At 35.9% G+C, this 12,434-nt stretch overlaps 1 protein-coding gene across 7 annotated transcripts in view; it reads right to left on the bottom strand.

The window, feature by feature from the left end:
- RUNDC3B (RUN domain containing 3B) overlaps positions 1–12,434 on the bottom strand; it is a 152,822-nt gene that overhangs the window by 17,263 nt on the left and 123,125 nt on the right. For 4 of the 7 annotated variants that reach the window (XM_082398483.1, XM_082398485.1, XM_082398482.1 and 1 more), the window contains one exon: positions 7,461–7,607. The exons of the other annotated variants lie outside the window; for them this stretch is intronic. In XM_082398483.1, the coding sequence (XP_082254609.1) occupies positions 7,461–7,607 (147 nt within the window). The remainder of the gene's footprint in view (positions 1–7,460; positions 7,608–12,434) is intronic. 7 annotated transcript variants of the gene reach the window in all.

Genomic DNA, 12,434 nt, shown 5'->3' with positions numbered 1-12,434 from the left:
AATAAAGAATTTCTAGAAATATTCTTTAATGGTTTTCTCCAACTTATTGAGTTTCTGGTTAATTTCTCCCCAATTTCCCCCCTAAACTGTCTTTATCATGGCGGCAATAGAATCTCCGTTATCCTTTTCCCTCCACCCTCTTTGGAGGTCTGTTTAATCCACTAAAAAAGGAAAAGAGAAACCACTTGTCAAACAAACTGAATTCCTTACACCAATTTTTGATGATCAAGTTAGCTAAGAAATAGGGACTTCTGGTCATTATCAATTGTCAAAGGTGCAGAAAATCTTACATCTCTCCTAATACAGAAACAAAACTGACATAACTTAGTGATGATTGTGTATCTCCTAAGCACAGTGCCTTGATACCGTTACAGATGGTTATGACATAAAAATAATAACAAATTATTGTTATCAATTCCTGTAACTCAGAAGTTTAAAAAATGTTGGGTAGTAAAATACCTGTTTGTGTTAATACACCATCAAGATAATTAACCTTCTTCCATCATCTATTTATAACTGTGAGCTCATTTTCTAGTAAACAAATTCACTAGAAATAAATTATAATAGATGAAAAATTCAGCTATAAATGGAAAGTTAATAAATATTTATGTTTAAATGTTAATGAATGTTTATGTGCAAATGTTTAAACCTTCCTCATATTTGATTTGTCAACATAAAACCAACTCAAGAGGTATATGCAGCTTTGGTGTTACTGACATTTCAAGTACGTGAATAAAATTCATTTTTATTTCTAAATATAAATGATCCAGGAAAGGGAATACGTTTTTCAGGTTCAAAATTTATTTCCCAAGGTAGCCAAACCCTATCTAATTTCCTAGAAATGTTATATAGTCTATGATAATGTTATAGGAAACATATATCTATTACATAGCTATTCTCTATTCATACACATAAGAGTAGACTTACAAATTTATCAGGTGTATGTATATTAAGGGGGATATATACAGCAGGCATCTATTTGTTTTCTCCTCTAAGAAATGAGGTGAAGGATGAGGTGATGGAATAGCCTTCCCAGCTTACAATGCGAGCAGCATTCTCACTTTATAACATGATTTTTTAAATGTTGAGTATAAAAGTTCTTAATTATAATTTTAAGTAGCAGGAAAGTCTACTGTAGGAAACTTCTGATAATTATAATAGATAACACATATATAAGCTATACAACATGTAACAAAAAAATGATACCCGATATTTATATAGCACTTACCAAATGCTAGGCACTGTTCTACATATATTATATACATTAACTTATTTAATCCTCACGACTACCAGAAGAGGTTGGAATTATTATTATCCCCACTTTACAGCAGAAGAAACTGGGCACAAGAGATGAGATTTGAACTTGGTAGCCTAGTTCTAATTCTATCCCCTTAACTACTATGCTATCTCCTCTCTAGTGTAAGAAGAAAAGATTTGTCTTCCTATTTTATTAGAAACCCTTCTTAAAGAATAGCCTTGTTTGCTGAGATAGACCATGTAAACTATACTATATTTAATCAAATCACTGAAAATTTCACTTGATTTCCAGTAAAATCTTATTTCTTTAGCTATAGCAGAAATCAGGAACAGAGGAATTTAATAAAGGAAGTTATAAATAAGTTTCTTTTCCAAATTATTTTTCTGTGCCTAATAGGTAGAAGACTTGCTTTTAAAAATGAAGGGCTTAAGATGAGTTTCTGACACTGATATTTCACTATAGGAAACTTGTTAATATTAATATTATTAAATTTAAAAATTTATGCATAGAAGTATTTACAAACAAAATACCCAGAAGCAAAAAAGACTCTGGTGAGTAAGGACTGAGAACTTGACAGCACACATTTACAGACTCTCAAGGACTCACCCACTGAGGGAGGAAAGCATGTGAAAGCATCCTATGATAATGGCAACACAAAATGAGCTTTCTGTGTGACCTACTGAAGTACCTTTTAGAATACCACACTTCTAAACCCAAAGTGATTTAGGGACCTTTCTAGCCTTTAGTGAATAAACTCTGAGTTTATTGGCTTTATTTACTTAACCAAATGTCAATGAATATAAAAATAAAATTTGGTAGACAATGATGTTCTGATGTTCTGAAGCAAAAATAAAAATTCCAAGCCCAAACTAAGCACATTATTCATAAGATATTAACAATAGTACCATACAATATCTTCCTTGCATGAAACTATTTCCCACCACCTGGTAGGAATCTAGTTCAGCTGCTTTCAGTAATGACAAAGAATGGCTTTGGTTTCCTCATTTTTTTACCATATTTCCAATGCGACCGGCAGCTCCATCTGATAAATGTTTTGTTGTTATGGAGCAAACTATCTGCCTATGGGAGTTCTGTCTTTAAAAAGTCATCACTAAGTCCTATCTTAGAATTCTAGACTCACTAAAAACACACTGCAAGATTTAAGTGTAACCCACCAAATACGTCAAACCAGTTAACGGTCTGTTCCTATTTCTCAGAGTATAATTTCTTTTTTTTTAATGTGTTGCTGGGGGTTGATACAGTTTTTAAAATTTTTATTTTATTTATTTTTTTATACAGCAGGTTCTTATTAGTTATCTATTTTATACGTATTAGTGTGTATATGTCAATCCCAATCTCCCAGTTCATCACACCACCACCACCAGCCCCCTTACCCACCTTGGTGTCCATACATTTGTTCTCTACATCTGTCTCTGTTTCTCACAGAGTATAATTTTTTAAACGGCAAGAGCTTAATCAAAATAAGAACCCAAGACAGTAAGAGTCATGCATTATGACTATATAGAAGTTTGCAGTTTAATCTATGCCATTACATTGTTAAATATAATTTAAATTAAACTTGTAGGAATTGTCATGAGCACTTGGGACATAATAAAATCCACTGCATTCAATATCTTACTATATAAGCATTTTAAAACCACTCAAATTCAGGACTTCCCTGGTGGTCCAGCGGTTAAGACTCCGCGCTTCCACTGCAGGGGGCACGGGTTTGATCCCTGGTCGGGGAACTAAGGTCCCACAAGCCATGCATCGTGGCGAAAAAATAAAAAATAAAAAAAAATAAAATAAGATCACTCAAATTCAGACTTATATACATAGAACTGGGTACCAAATAAAGGCAAATTAAAAGGAAACTGAGCAACAGGGCTGAATTCAATTATAAGTAAATTTTTCTACAATCTTATACTTTATATCAATGCAGATGCAATGATATGGATAATCTACATTACTTATTCGCCCATTAAACATACTGAGGTCAATGATAATTCACATTATCTGGTAGTCATTGGGCAACAGAGAGATAGAAGAAGAAACTATCCACATGTAGAAAAGAAAAACAAATACATGTGCACTGTATACACAGAGGCACATGACTGTGCGTGGAAACAGAAATATACCATTCTTTTTATTCTTGGTTTGATTTTCGTAGAAGTATGTTTAAGGAAGAAACTAACCATTGGCTATAGCAAAACATCTATAAAGTCTTGATTTACTACACAATGGAAGGATGCAAGGGAGCTTGAAAGAGGATATATGTGAGTCAGGTCGATGCAAAACTTATTTGTAAGAGATTTCTACAGCCTCAGTGCTTTAGGGAGTCCTACTCTAAAAAGACTGGAAAGACACACAAGGGAAGGAGAACCTCTAATACACCTGAAGTGATTACATCTGATGCATCGGAGTCATTAAGAAAAGTAGGCCTAAATGATAGATCCTAAAGGGCATATAAAGGCTCATAATTCTTAATAATTTTGTGAATGATAGCCAAATTGGGAGACAATGATAAATTTAGAAGACTAAAAAAAGCTTAAGTAGAAAATATAAATATGGTGAAAATGAATCTCATCTTTTGGGATGGGGATGATGGGTTAGGCAATAATCTAACAAGGCTATATAACGGATAATCTAACAAGATTATATAACAAATATCTAACAAGCTCATGTGGCCTAGACTTTACATAAAAAGATACATATTAAAACAGAATTTATTGGAGACAAAAAAGAATCAATTGCTCTATGTGTGTTTGGGAGTGTGCTTTACATATTTATTTATTGTTGGGCTTTTACAGTGAGCCTATAATGTTATAATATCAAACATGATATTCCTATGTTTGAAATAAAGGAAAAGATATATAAAATCCATCATAACTAATCTTGCCAGGTCTAAGTAATCAAGAAATAAACTGGAGATGATATTTTTAAAGTTTTATAAACAGTATAGTAAATGGAAATAAATTTAAGATCGATTGTGAAAGGGATCCTTCCATGACCAGGGGACCATAGCCAAGTTATCTGGCTCATTTTAAGAAATGTCAACAAATCCATGAAATTCATTAAATAAAACAGTGCACTCTCTTTCTTCTCAAAGCCAACTGGGCGAATAAATTTCCAGAGCCCCCAGAGAAATAACTATAGACATCCCATATTCTTAGCAGAAAATTATAATGACTCATTACAGGGCCAGTTTCTTTCTCCATATTATCAAGAGAACTAGTACTCCTTATTAAAGAGGCTTTGGCTACCTCCTCCATAATGTGCAGTCTCTCATAAACATGTGTTGGACTTATTTAAGATATTGGTCAAATGAAGAGGAATTAGTTATCAAGTCAGTTCGAGAGCTCTGGCTTATATTATAAATTTGAAGACAGCAAAAATTGGATCCTGATGAAAGGCTATGATTTGTTTCAAACATGATTTATACAGCACTACTCTGTTCTGAAAATCCGAAGTCTCCATTTTTACATGAAAAAGTTGGTATTACGTATTTTGAATAATTGGGGATTTGCTGGTCATTTTAATTTTATATAGGGTTTTACAAGCTCTCTAAGAAAGTAGAGCTTGGGATGTTGGGTGAGTGTATATTCTCCAAACATGAAAGATACAAGGTTATGTGAGAGTATAAACAAAAAAGATTATATAGGCTATAAATAAATAAAGATTTACCAGGAAATGATTAGGTGCCAGGCAATTTATTACCTCATATGATTCTTACAATTCTGTTTAAATAGGCATCACCCTCCAGTATTATATGTGCAGAAACAGAAGGTAAGACGAGGAAGTGAGACTTCCCTGGTGGCGCAGTGGTTAAGAATCGCCTGCCAATGCAGGAGACACAGGTTCAAGCCCTGGAGTCCAGGTTCGAGTCCAGGAAGATCCCACATGCCACGGAGCAGCTAAGCCCGTGCGCCACAACTACTGAGCCTGCGCTCTAGAGCCCGCGAGCCAAAACTATGGAGCCCACGTGCCACAACTACTGAAGCCCGCGCACCTAGAGCCCGTGCCCCGCAACAAGAGAAGCCACCGCAATGAGAAGCCCGCACACCGCAACGAAGAGTAGCCCCTGCTCGCTGCAACTAGAGAAAGCCCGCGCGCAGCAAAGAAGACCCAACGCAGTCAAAAATAAATAAATAAATTTATTAAGAAAAAAAAAGAGAGAGGAAGTGATGCTTAGTGTTACACAGCAAGGAAGCAGCAGAGATACTTTTAAGTCCTGACTTTAAACTGTAGGTCCAGGGATCTCAGAACTACCCCCTCGTGCGTACTTTTTGTTCAGGGATATCAGTTTGGCAATAGGGCCACAGAAAAGCAATACCAACATCTGAGGCCAGGCTAGATTAAAGGATGATGCTGGGAAGGAAAGGGTGCCCCTTCTTAAACTAAGGAAGCAACTGAGTCAAGAGGTATAAAATCTAGATCCATTCTAAACACACAAACAGGCAGTTTCACTGCATTCTTTTCTGAGACTGCAATAACTTTTGTTGCTGCTACAATATTTTGTAAAAAAGTCACTATTACTGCATGCAAAGGTAATCTGGAAATAAATCTTCCACTTAGATGTCCTTATTGGTTCCTCAGTAGGTAGCTCTATGGGCAGGCAGTGGTACATACATGTCTTTTGGCTAAAATATTTTACCTCCCACTGTCTAAAGTGACCATGTAGGTATTGCAATAAAAAGGCATAGTTATTAGTCTTTTAACTTGTCAGGATATAATATTATAATATTTTTGCAGTTAAAAAAGCTGGAGTATCATAGGTTATACATAGATAAGTCTACCAAGTATTGCTATAAATTCAGTTTTTCAATTATAAATCAGAAATACAAATAAACTAATATTCTTCCATTCATTCAATATGTCACAGAAAGATAAAATTATATACTAGCATAATGAGATATATTCCAGTTATTTATGACTTTCTTAAGGATGTAAGGGGAATTCAGTTCCAATCCATGAAAGGCCCAGTCAACACCTTGAATCATACTAAGTGTGGTGCAGGAGATGCTGAAGAGAGTTCTACCGATTCATTCTGTAAATAACTGGCTCATATTCCCCTACTTATCTCTAACAATCAGTGAAACAAACATGAAAGCCTCTAGCAATTTTTTTTAAACAATGAAAGGTAAAATTTGAGTTCTACCTCTGATTAATGAAAAAAAATCACAGAGTAAAGCAGGCAGAAATTATGTCTATGCTAAAACATTCCTTGTAGAAACAGTCTAGCTACTAATTACCTAGTGAAAGGCACCCTATGAAGCATGGAAAGAAGTGTGTTGCTCTACCAGTGAAATTTAAAGCAAGGGCTCTAAAAGAAAAGCAGAGAGAAAAACAGAGAGAGAAAAAGAGGAAGAAGAGAAGAGAGGGAAGGAGAGGAAGGAGGGACAAAAGAAGAAAGGGAGGAAGGGAAGGGAAAGAACAGAAGGAGTTGTAGGGAGAGCAGGGAAAATAATTAGAAAATTAGCTGAAGACAAATAGGAAAATAAAGATATTGAAAAAAATCATCATGATGGGAAATGGCTAAAAGCCAAAAGAAGGTAATACAAGTTACAAGTTCCAAAATGAAGACTACCTAAAGAAAGAGATCCTAAAATTTTGCTGCTCTCTCAACACTGGGAAACAATGAAGAAACGAAATAGTCCTGAACATTGGGACAAAGAAATAGGAGAAGGATCTTGTGGCCTATAGGTAGAGTGATTATATCTTCAATATCCCCACAAAATTAGATTTACTGAAAATGAACAAAAGTCTTTCAGACCCATCAAGAACAAGTAAATTTCTTTCTACCCTTTCATGAGATGAAATTTTACGTTTTATAACAAGCATGAAAATTAATCCTAACGCAAACACCAAAGCTACAATTAAAAAATAGATGGCTCATAAAATACATGCTCACAGATTTAACTGAAGGACTGCCTGAAGATTAACTAGAGAAGAAGTAGGTAGCTGGTGTAATATCGCATAAGGATTTCTCAAATTTTTTTACTTCTCCAGGGTGCCTTGGCTTCATAACATTACCACAGTCACTGCCTTTATCTAACCTTACTAAGCCACAATAGTCTTAAATCCTACTTTTGCTCTAAGCTAATAACGAATTCAGAAAGAAGAATGAGAAACCAAAGTGGATAGCCATGTGTTTGGTACAACTAAGTTCGTAATTAGTTGGAAAAAAAAGTATCACACTTACTCATACCACTGTTTATTGTGTTTTCGGTAAAGCAACGTATCCAAGGCAACAGCATTGACATCCAGAGCTCCTGGGGAAGGCCACTGGTTGGTGAGATGGGCAGTTAACTCTTGTCTTGATCTTAAATCATTATTCTTTAGCACAGTCCTGTGAATATTAAGATGGTGAGTGCTTTTGTCTTCACTGTTCTGCAATGGCACAGGAACCTAATGGTATCAACTTAGGCCCCCAAATTCACCTTTTTAAAATGGTATGTTAACAGAATGTGAATAGAACTACAGGAAGACTACTTGGGGCTACGACTGTTTCGTCTCCTGCAATACGTATTTTTCATTCTTTCTCTACTGGCTACAATAAATCACTACCTGTGAAATTCAGACTTCCTATCTTTTCCCCAGAGATATTACTAAAGGATTAAGGGACTCAAGCTGCATTTTACATCTTAACTAAAAAACAATGGTGATATCTTAGAGTTACAGGTGATCAGACGTCAGTTAAAATATAAAAGAGAGTAAAGAGTCTACGTGTATGATTCTCTAGCTTCAAAATTCACAATCTGTTGAAGTAATTTAACTCAGTAAACAAACAAAAACAATTAAAATGAATAAAAATAAAACTAATACAGAAAAATATAAAATTAAGAATCCATTGTTTTTGTTCCATTGTAATTGTTTTTGATAAGAGTGACTACTAATAAATCTTCATGAAAATAATCATATCAATGACAATTACATTGAACAATATAATCTACTGGAAATATTTCAACTACAGAACAAAGCCATTATAACAACTCATGGTTTACTTTCATTTTTGTAGAGCTGTCACTCGTCAATAACAACTTGCAAAAGAACTAGTTTTCTGCCAAGATTTCAATTTCACAAACCAACTGTCACAAGACTAATTCAACATTTGAACTGGTAGTTCATTTAAAAGCATAATTCTGTTTGGAAAACTCTTATTCTACCTCTATAATGCCTTAAAATACCACCTAGGCAACCTGCATTCTCAAACAGGAGTCCATGACTTTAGTGTTCCAAGGTTCTAACCCACCAGCTCAGAAGCAGGAAGTAAAACATGCCTGCCACTAACTTTCAGAGACCATAGTCTCGTTGTGGGTGGCAGAGAGTCAGTGGTGCGCTAGCAAGACGCTCCTACACTGGAGAAAATCAGCCTGCACAACACCTCTGGCTATTAACCATGATTCTAATGGAATAATCCCATTTTTTTTTATGTCTCTAGCAAGCTCCATACAAATATTTATTATTTTATAGAATATCTGTGTGCATTTAAAAATATTTGCTCCACTATGTCCATAAAGAAACATTATCTGATGTCAACACTAGATTCTCTCTTACAATGGAATGGAATACTAGAAGTGAAATAGGCAGAAATCAGTGAGAATGTCTCCCGTTAAGATATTCCTTCAGGCTAGGTCCAATGATTTCATTTCACTAGAAAAGGAATGAAAAAATTTTAAAAGACTTTTAAGGTACTTTAACATCGGTTTTTATGAAAACAGTGAAGAGTGATTAGAAAACTTCTAAGATTGACAGAAAAATCGTATAAAGCAGAAATGGGGATTACTGGCCAGAGAATCTATTATAATAAACTACCATTATTTTGGGTTCTCTTACTAGATTTCTCTCTTTCACATATTCCCTCTGTAGGGTTCCCAGTGAATGTCTCTGGAGAACTCAATTCCAATGTCATAACTGGCCTACAGGAAATATTCACAGCAGAACAGAAGAAAGGCAAATGTGCATCTGAGGAAACGACATTGGTAGAACTCAATGATAAGTAAATGAACGATCTCCACTTCAGAATATATTCTTTCTGGAAAGTGAAAACCTTACACCATATAAAACGGAAAAAGGAACTGAAGTTTCACAAAAGTTTTTACACACTATTTGCCTGTGGAGAATTTTTGCCCTATGACGAACTAAGGTATTGCCTTTTTCTATGGGAAGTTGCCTGGTCCTCTGAAACAGGAGATAAGAAATCTCAGCGTATTGAATAGGTCTAGTTTTCATCCATGCCACATCTGTGTTCCACCATTTGTGAGGAATGTGGACACAGTAAATCCTGGCACTTGCGTTGCTACTATGAAAAGGAAAGCTTCCTGGAGGATCCTGTGTAAGGAAGGCCCTTTCTCTCACCACTCCAGTACACTAGGGGGCAGGCAAGTGAATTAAGTTAGGCTGAAAACCCCATCCCTGAATTCTGAATCTTGACCTGAGTCCATTTAGAGTAATAAATAGACGAAGCAGTTTATTTGTTCTAGCAGTGAGGTCCTGACCAAAATGTACCAGCAAAGAGATATTCCTGATGTTCCTACTTCCCAACCCTCTGAAGTAGCTCAGCCAACCTCTCTCCAGGCCTACTTTCCCAGTATCTTATCCATTCCATGAGTTACTGATATAAATCTAATGAATTCCATTTGTGCTTTAAGAGTTGGTTGCAACTGCTTGCAATCAAAGAATCCCATTACTTACCTTAGAACAAGCAAAACGTACCAAGTTAACTTCAAGACCTACTCAACAGTAATCCAACTGATGTTAATATACGAAGAATGAGGAAATTTCTCCTCATTTGGCCAAGCTTAAAAATAGGTTCATCTTAAATTACTCAACAATTACTGTTATTTCATAGTGCAAAATTAAAGGTGAAACTATGTGATAATTAGCATTTAACTAATTAAAACTCTAACCAACGCTAACACTACTGAGCTAATCTAAAGACTAAATCATTCCATATGAGATAGATACTACTTGTCACTTATGTCTATAAGTCAATCTAACATTCTCTCATTAAGGTAATAATTCTACAGAAAAATACACTAAGGGGAAATTGTTTAATTTACTAAGAAAGTAGAAATCATATATGTATTCCAGCTAATTTTAAGAACTTTCCTGTAGTATCTACCTCTAAACTGGGAGATAGTCAGCTATTTTCTCTTTAGATTCTCAGTAGGAATTATTTAGGAATTTGGCCACGCACACACATACACACACACACACACATACACAAACATAATTCAATCTTTTCCTCCCCAGCTTTACTGAGGTATAATTGACAATTTAAAATTTATACATTTAAAGTGTACAACTTGATGATTTGATATACAATGTGAAATAATAACCACACTCAAGCTAATTGACACATCCAACACCTCACATAGTTTACCTCTTTTTTGTGTGATGAGAACACTTAAGATCTACCCTCTCAGAAAATTTCAAGTATACGATATTGTTAACTATAGTCACATTGTTATACGTTAGATCTCCAGAATTTATTCATCTTGCGTAACTGAAACTTTGTACTCCTGAACCATATCTCCCCAACTTCCCCTCTCTCCAGGCCCTAGTAACAATCATTCTATTCTGTTTCTGTGAATTTGACTATTTCAGAGTCCACATATAAGTGGGATCGTGCAGTATTTGTCTTTCTGCATCTAGTCTATTTCACTTAGCATAATGTCATCCACGTTGTCATGAATGGCAGGATTTCCTTCATTTTTAAGGCTGAATTATCATCCATTGTGCCTCTATGTGTGTATACAGACACAGGGTCTTTATATATATATCACATATTCTTCATCCATTCATCCATGGACACATGGACACTGAAGTTACCTCTACCTCTCAGCTACTGTTAATAATGCTGAAATTAACACAATAATGCAGATATCTCTTCAAGGTTCTGAAACAGAGTAGGACCCTGAGGGGTCCTCCTGGGTACAAAAGGCTTTCCGTGTCCCCAGTTTCTTGTTTGTAGAAAAAGGCTTTGTCTCCTAGGCCTTCCCTGAGTCCCAAAGAAGAGACTCAAGCAGTTGTTAATTAGAGAAGTGAGGGAATGCAGAAACAAAGGAAAAGCAGTCAAGAAACAAGAGCTCAGTGATAAAACAGTCTGAATTCCTCCTGGAGGCATATACAAAACAATCTGACACATATCTTTGAGCTGTTCTGTAGGAACTAAGACCCCCCCACCCCCCACCCCCCACCTAGGTGGAGGACGGTGACCACAGGCTGGGCACAAGCACTGGACCCCAGACTGGCTGGAACAAGAAGGTTGATGATTAACATTCCTGAAACACCACCCTGTAACCTCACCACTAACCAATCAGAAGAAAGTCAAGTCCCCTGCAACCCTCATCCCAAATGTTGCCTTTAAAAACGTTATGCCCTAGCCAGCTAGTAAGATGGATCTGAGACAAACCTTTGTCTCCCATCTTTTCAGCACCCTTTTCGATCAATAAACCTTTCTCTGCTCCAAACTCCAACTTTTCAGTTTGTCTGGCCTCACTGTGCATGGGGCACATGAACTTGGGTTTGACAACAATCCTAATTTCCCTTCCTTTGGATACTCAGAAGTGGGATTGATGGATCATACGATAGTTCTATTAATTTTTTGAGGAACCTCCATACTGTTTTCCAAAGTGGCTGCACCAATTTACATTCTCACAACATTGTCCAAGGATTCCCTTCTTTCTACATCCTTGCCAACACTTATCATCTACTGTCTTTCTGATAACAGAAATTCTCACAGGTGTGAGGTAATATCTCATTGTGATTGTAATTTGCATTTCCCTGATGATTAGCAAAGTTGAGCATCTTTCCATGTACCTGTTGGTCATCTGTATGTCTTCTTTGGAGAAATGTCTATTCAAGTCTTTTGCTGATTTTTTAATTGGTTTTTTTGTTTGTTCCTATTGAGTTATACGAGTTCCTTACATATTTTGGATATTAACTCTGTAAGGGAGCAATGTTTGCCACCCCAAAATACATCTTTTTGGCATAAGAATTAATTTAGGATGATTGTTTTTAAGAAAAAGAAGACTCAGAAGTCTTTCTTTTTACCATCCCCTTAGCTACCTAAAGAATTTAGATAATGGGTCTGTTCCAGGAATAGAGCTATCACCAAAGACACCTGCAAAGAATATGGGCTAGGTGTGGTAAGGGAGAGATCACAGTCTAC

This window comes from Balaenoptera borealis (assembly GCF_965194805.1).
Source record: "Balaenoptera borealis genome assembly, chromosome: 7".
NCBI classification, from domain to species: Eukaryota; Metazoa; Chordata; class Mammalia; order Artiodactyla; family Balaenopteridae; genus Balaenoptera; species Balaenoptera borealis.
The sequence above is the reverse complement of the archived record's forward strand: the minus strand, read 5'-3'. Positions and strand labels throughout refer to the sequence as shown.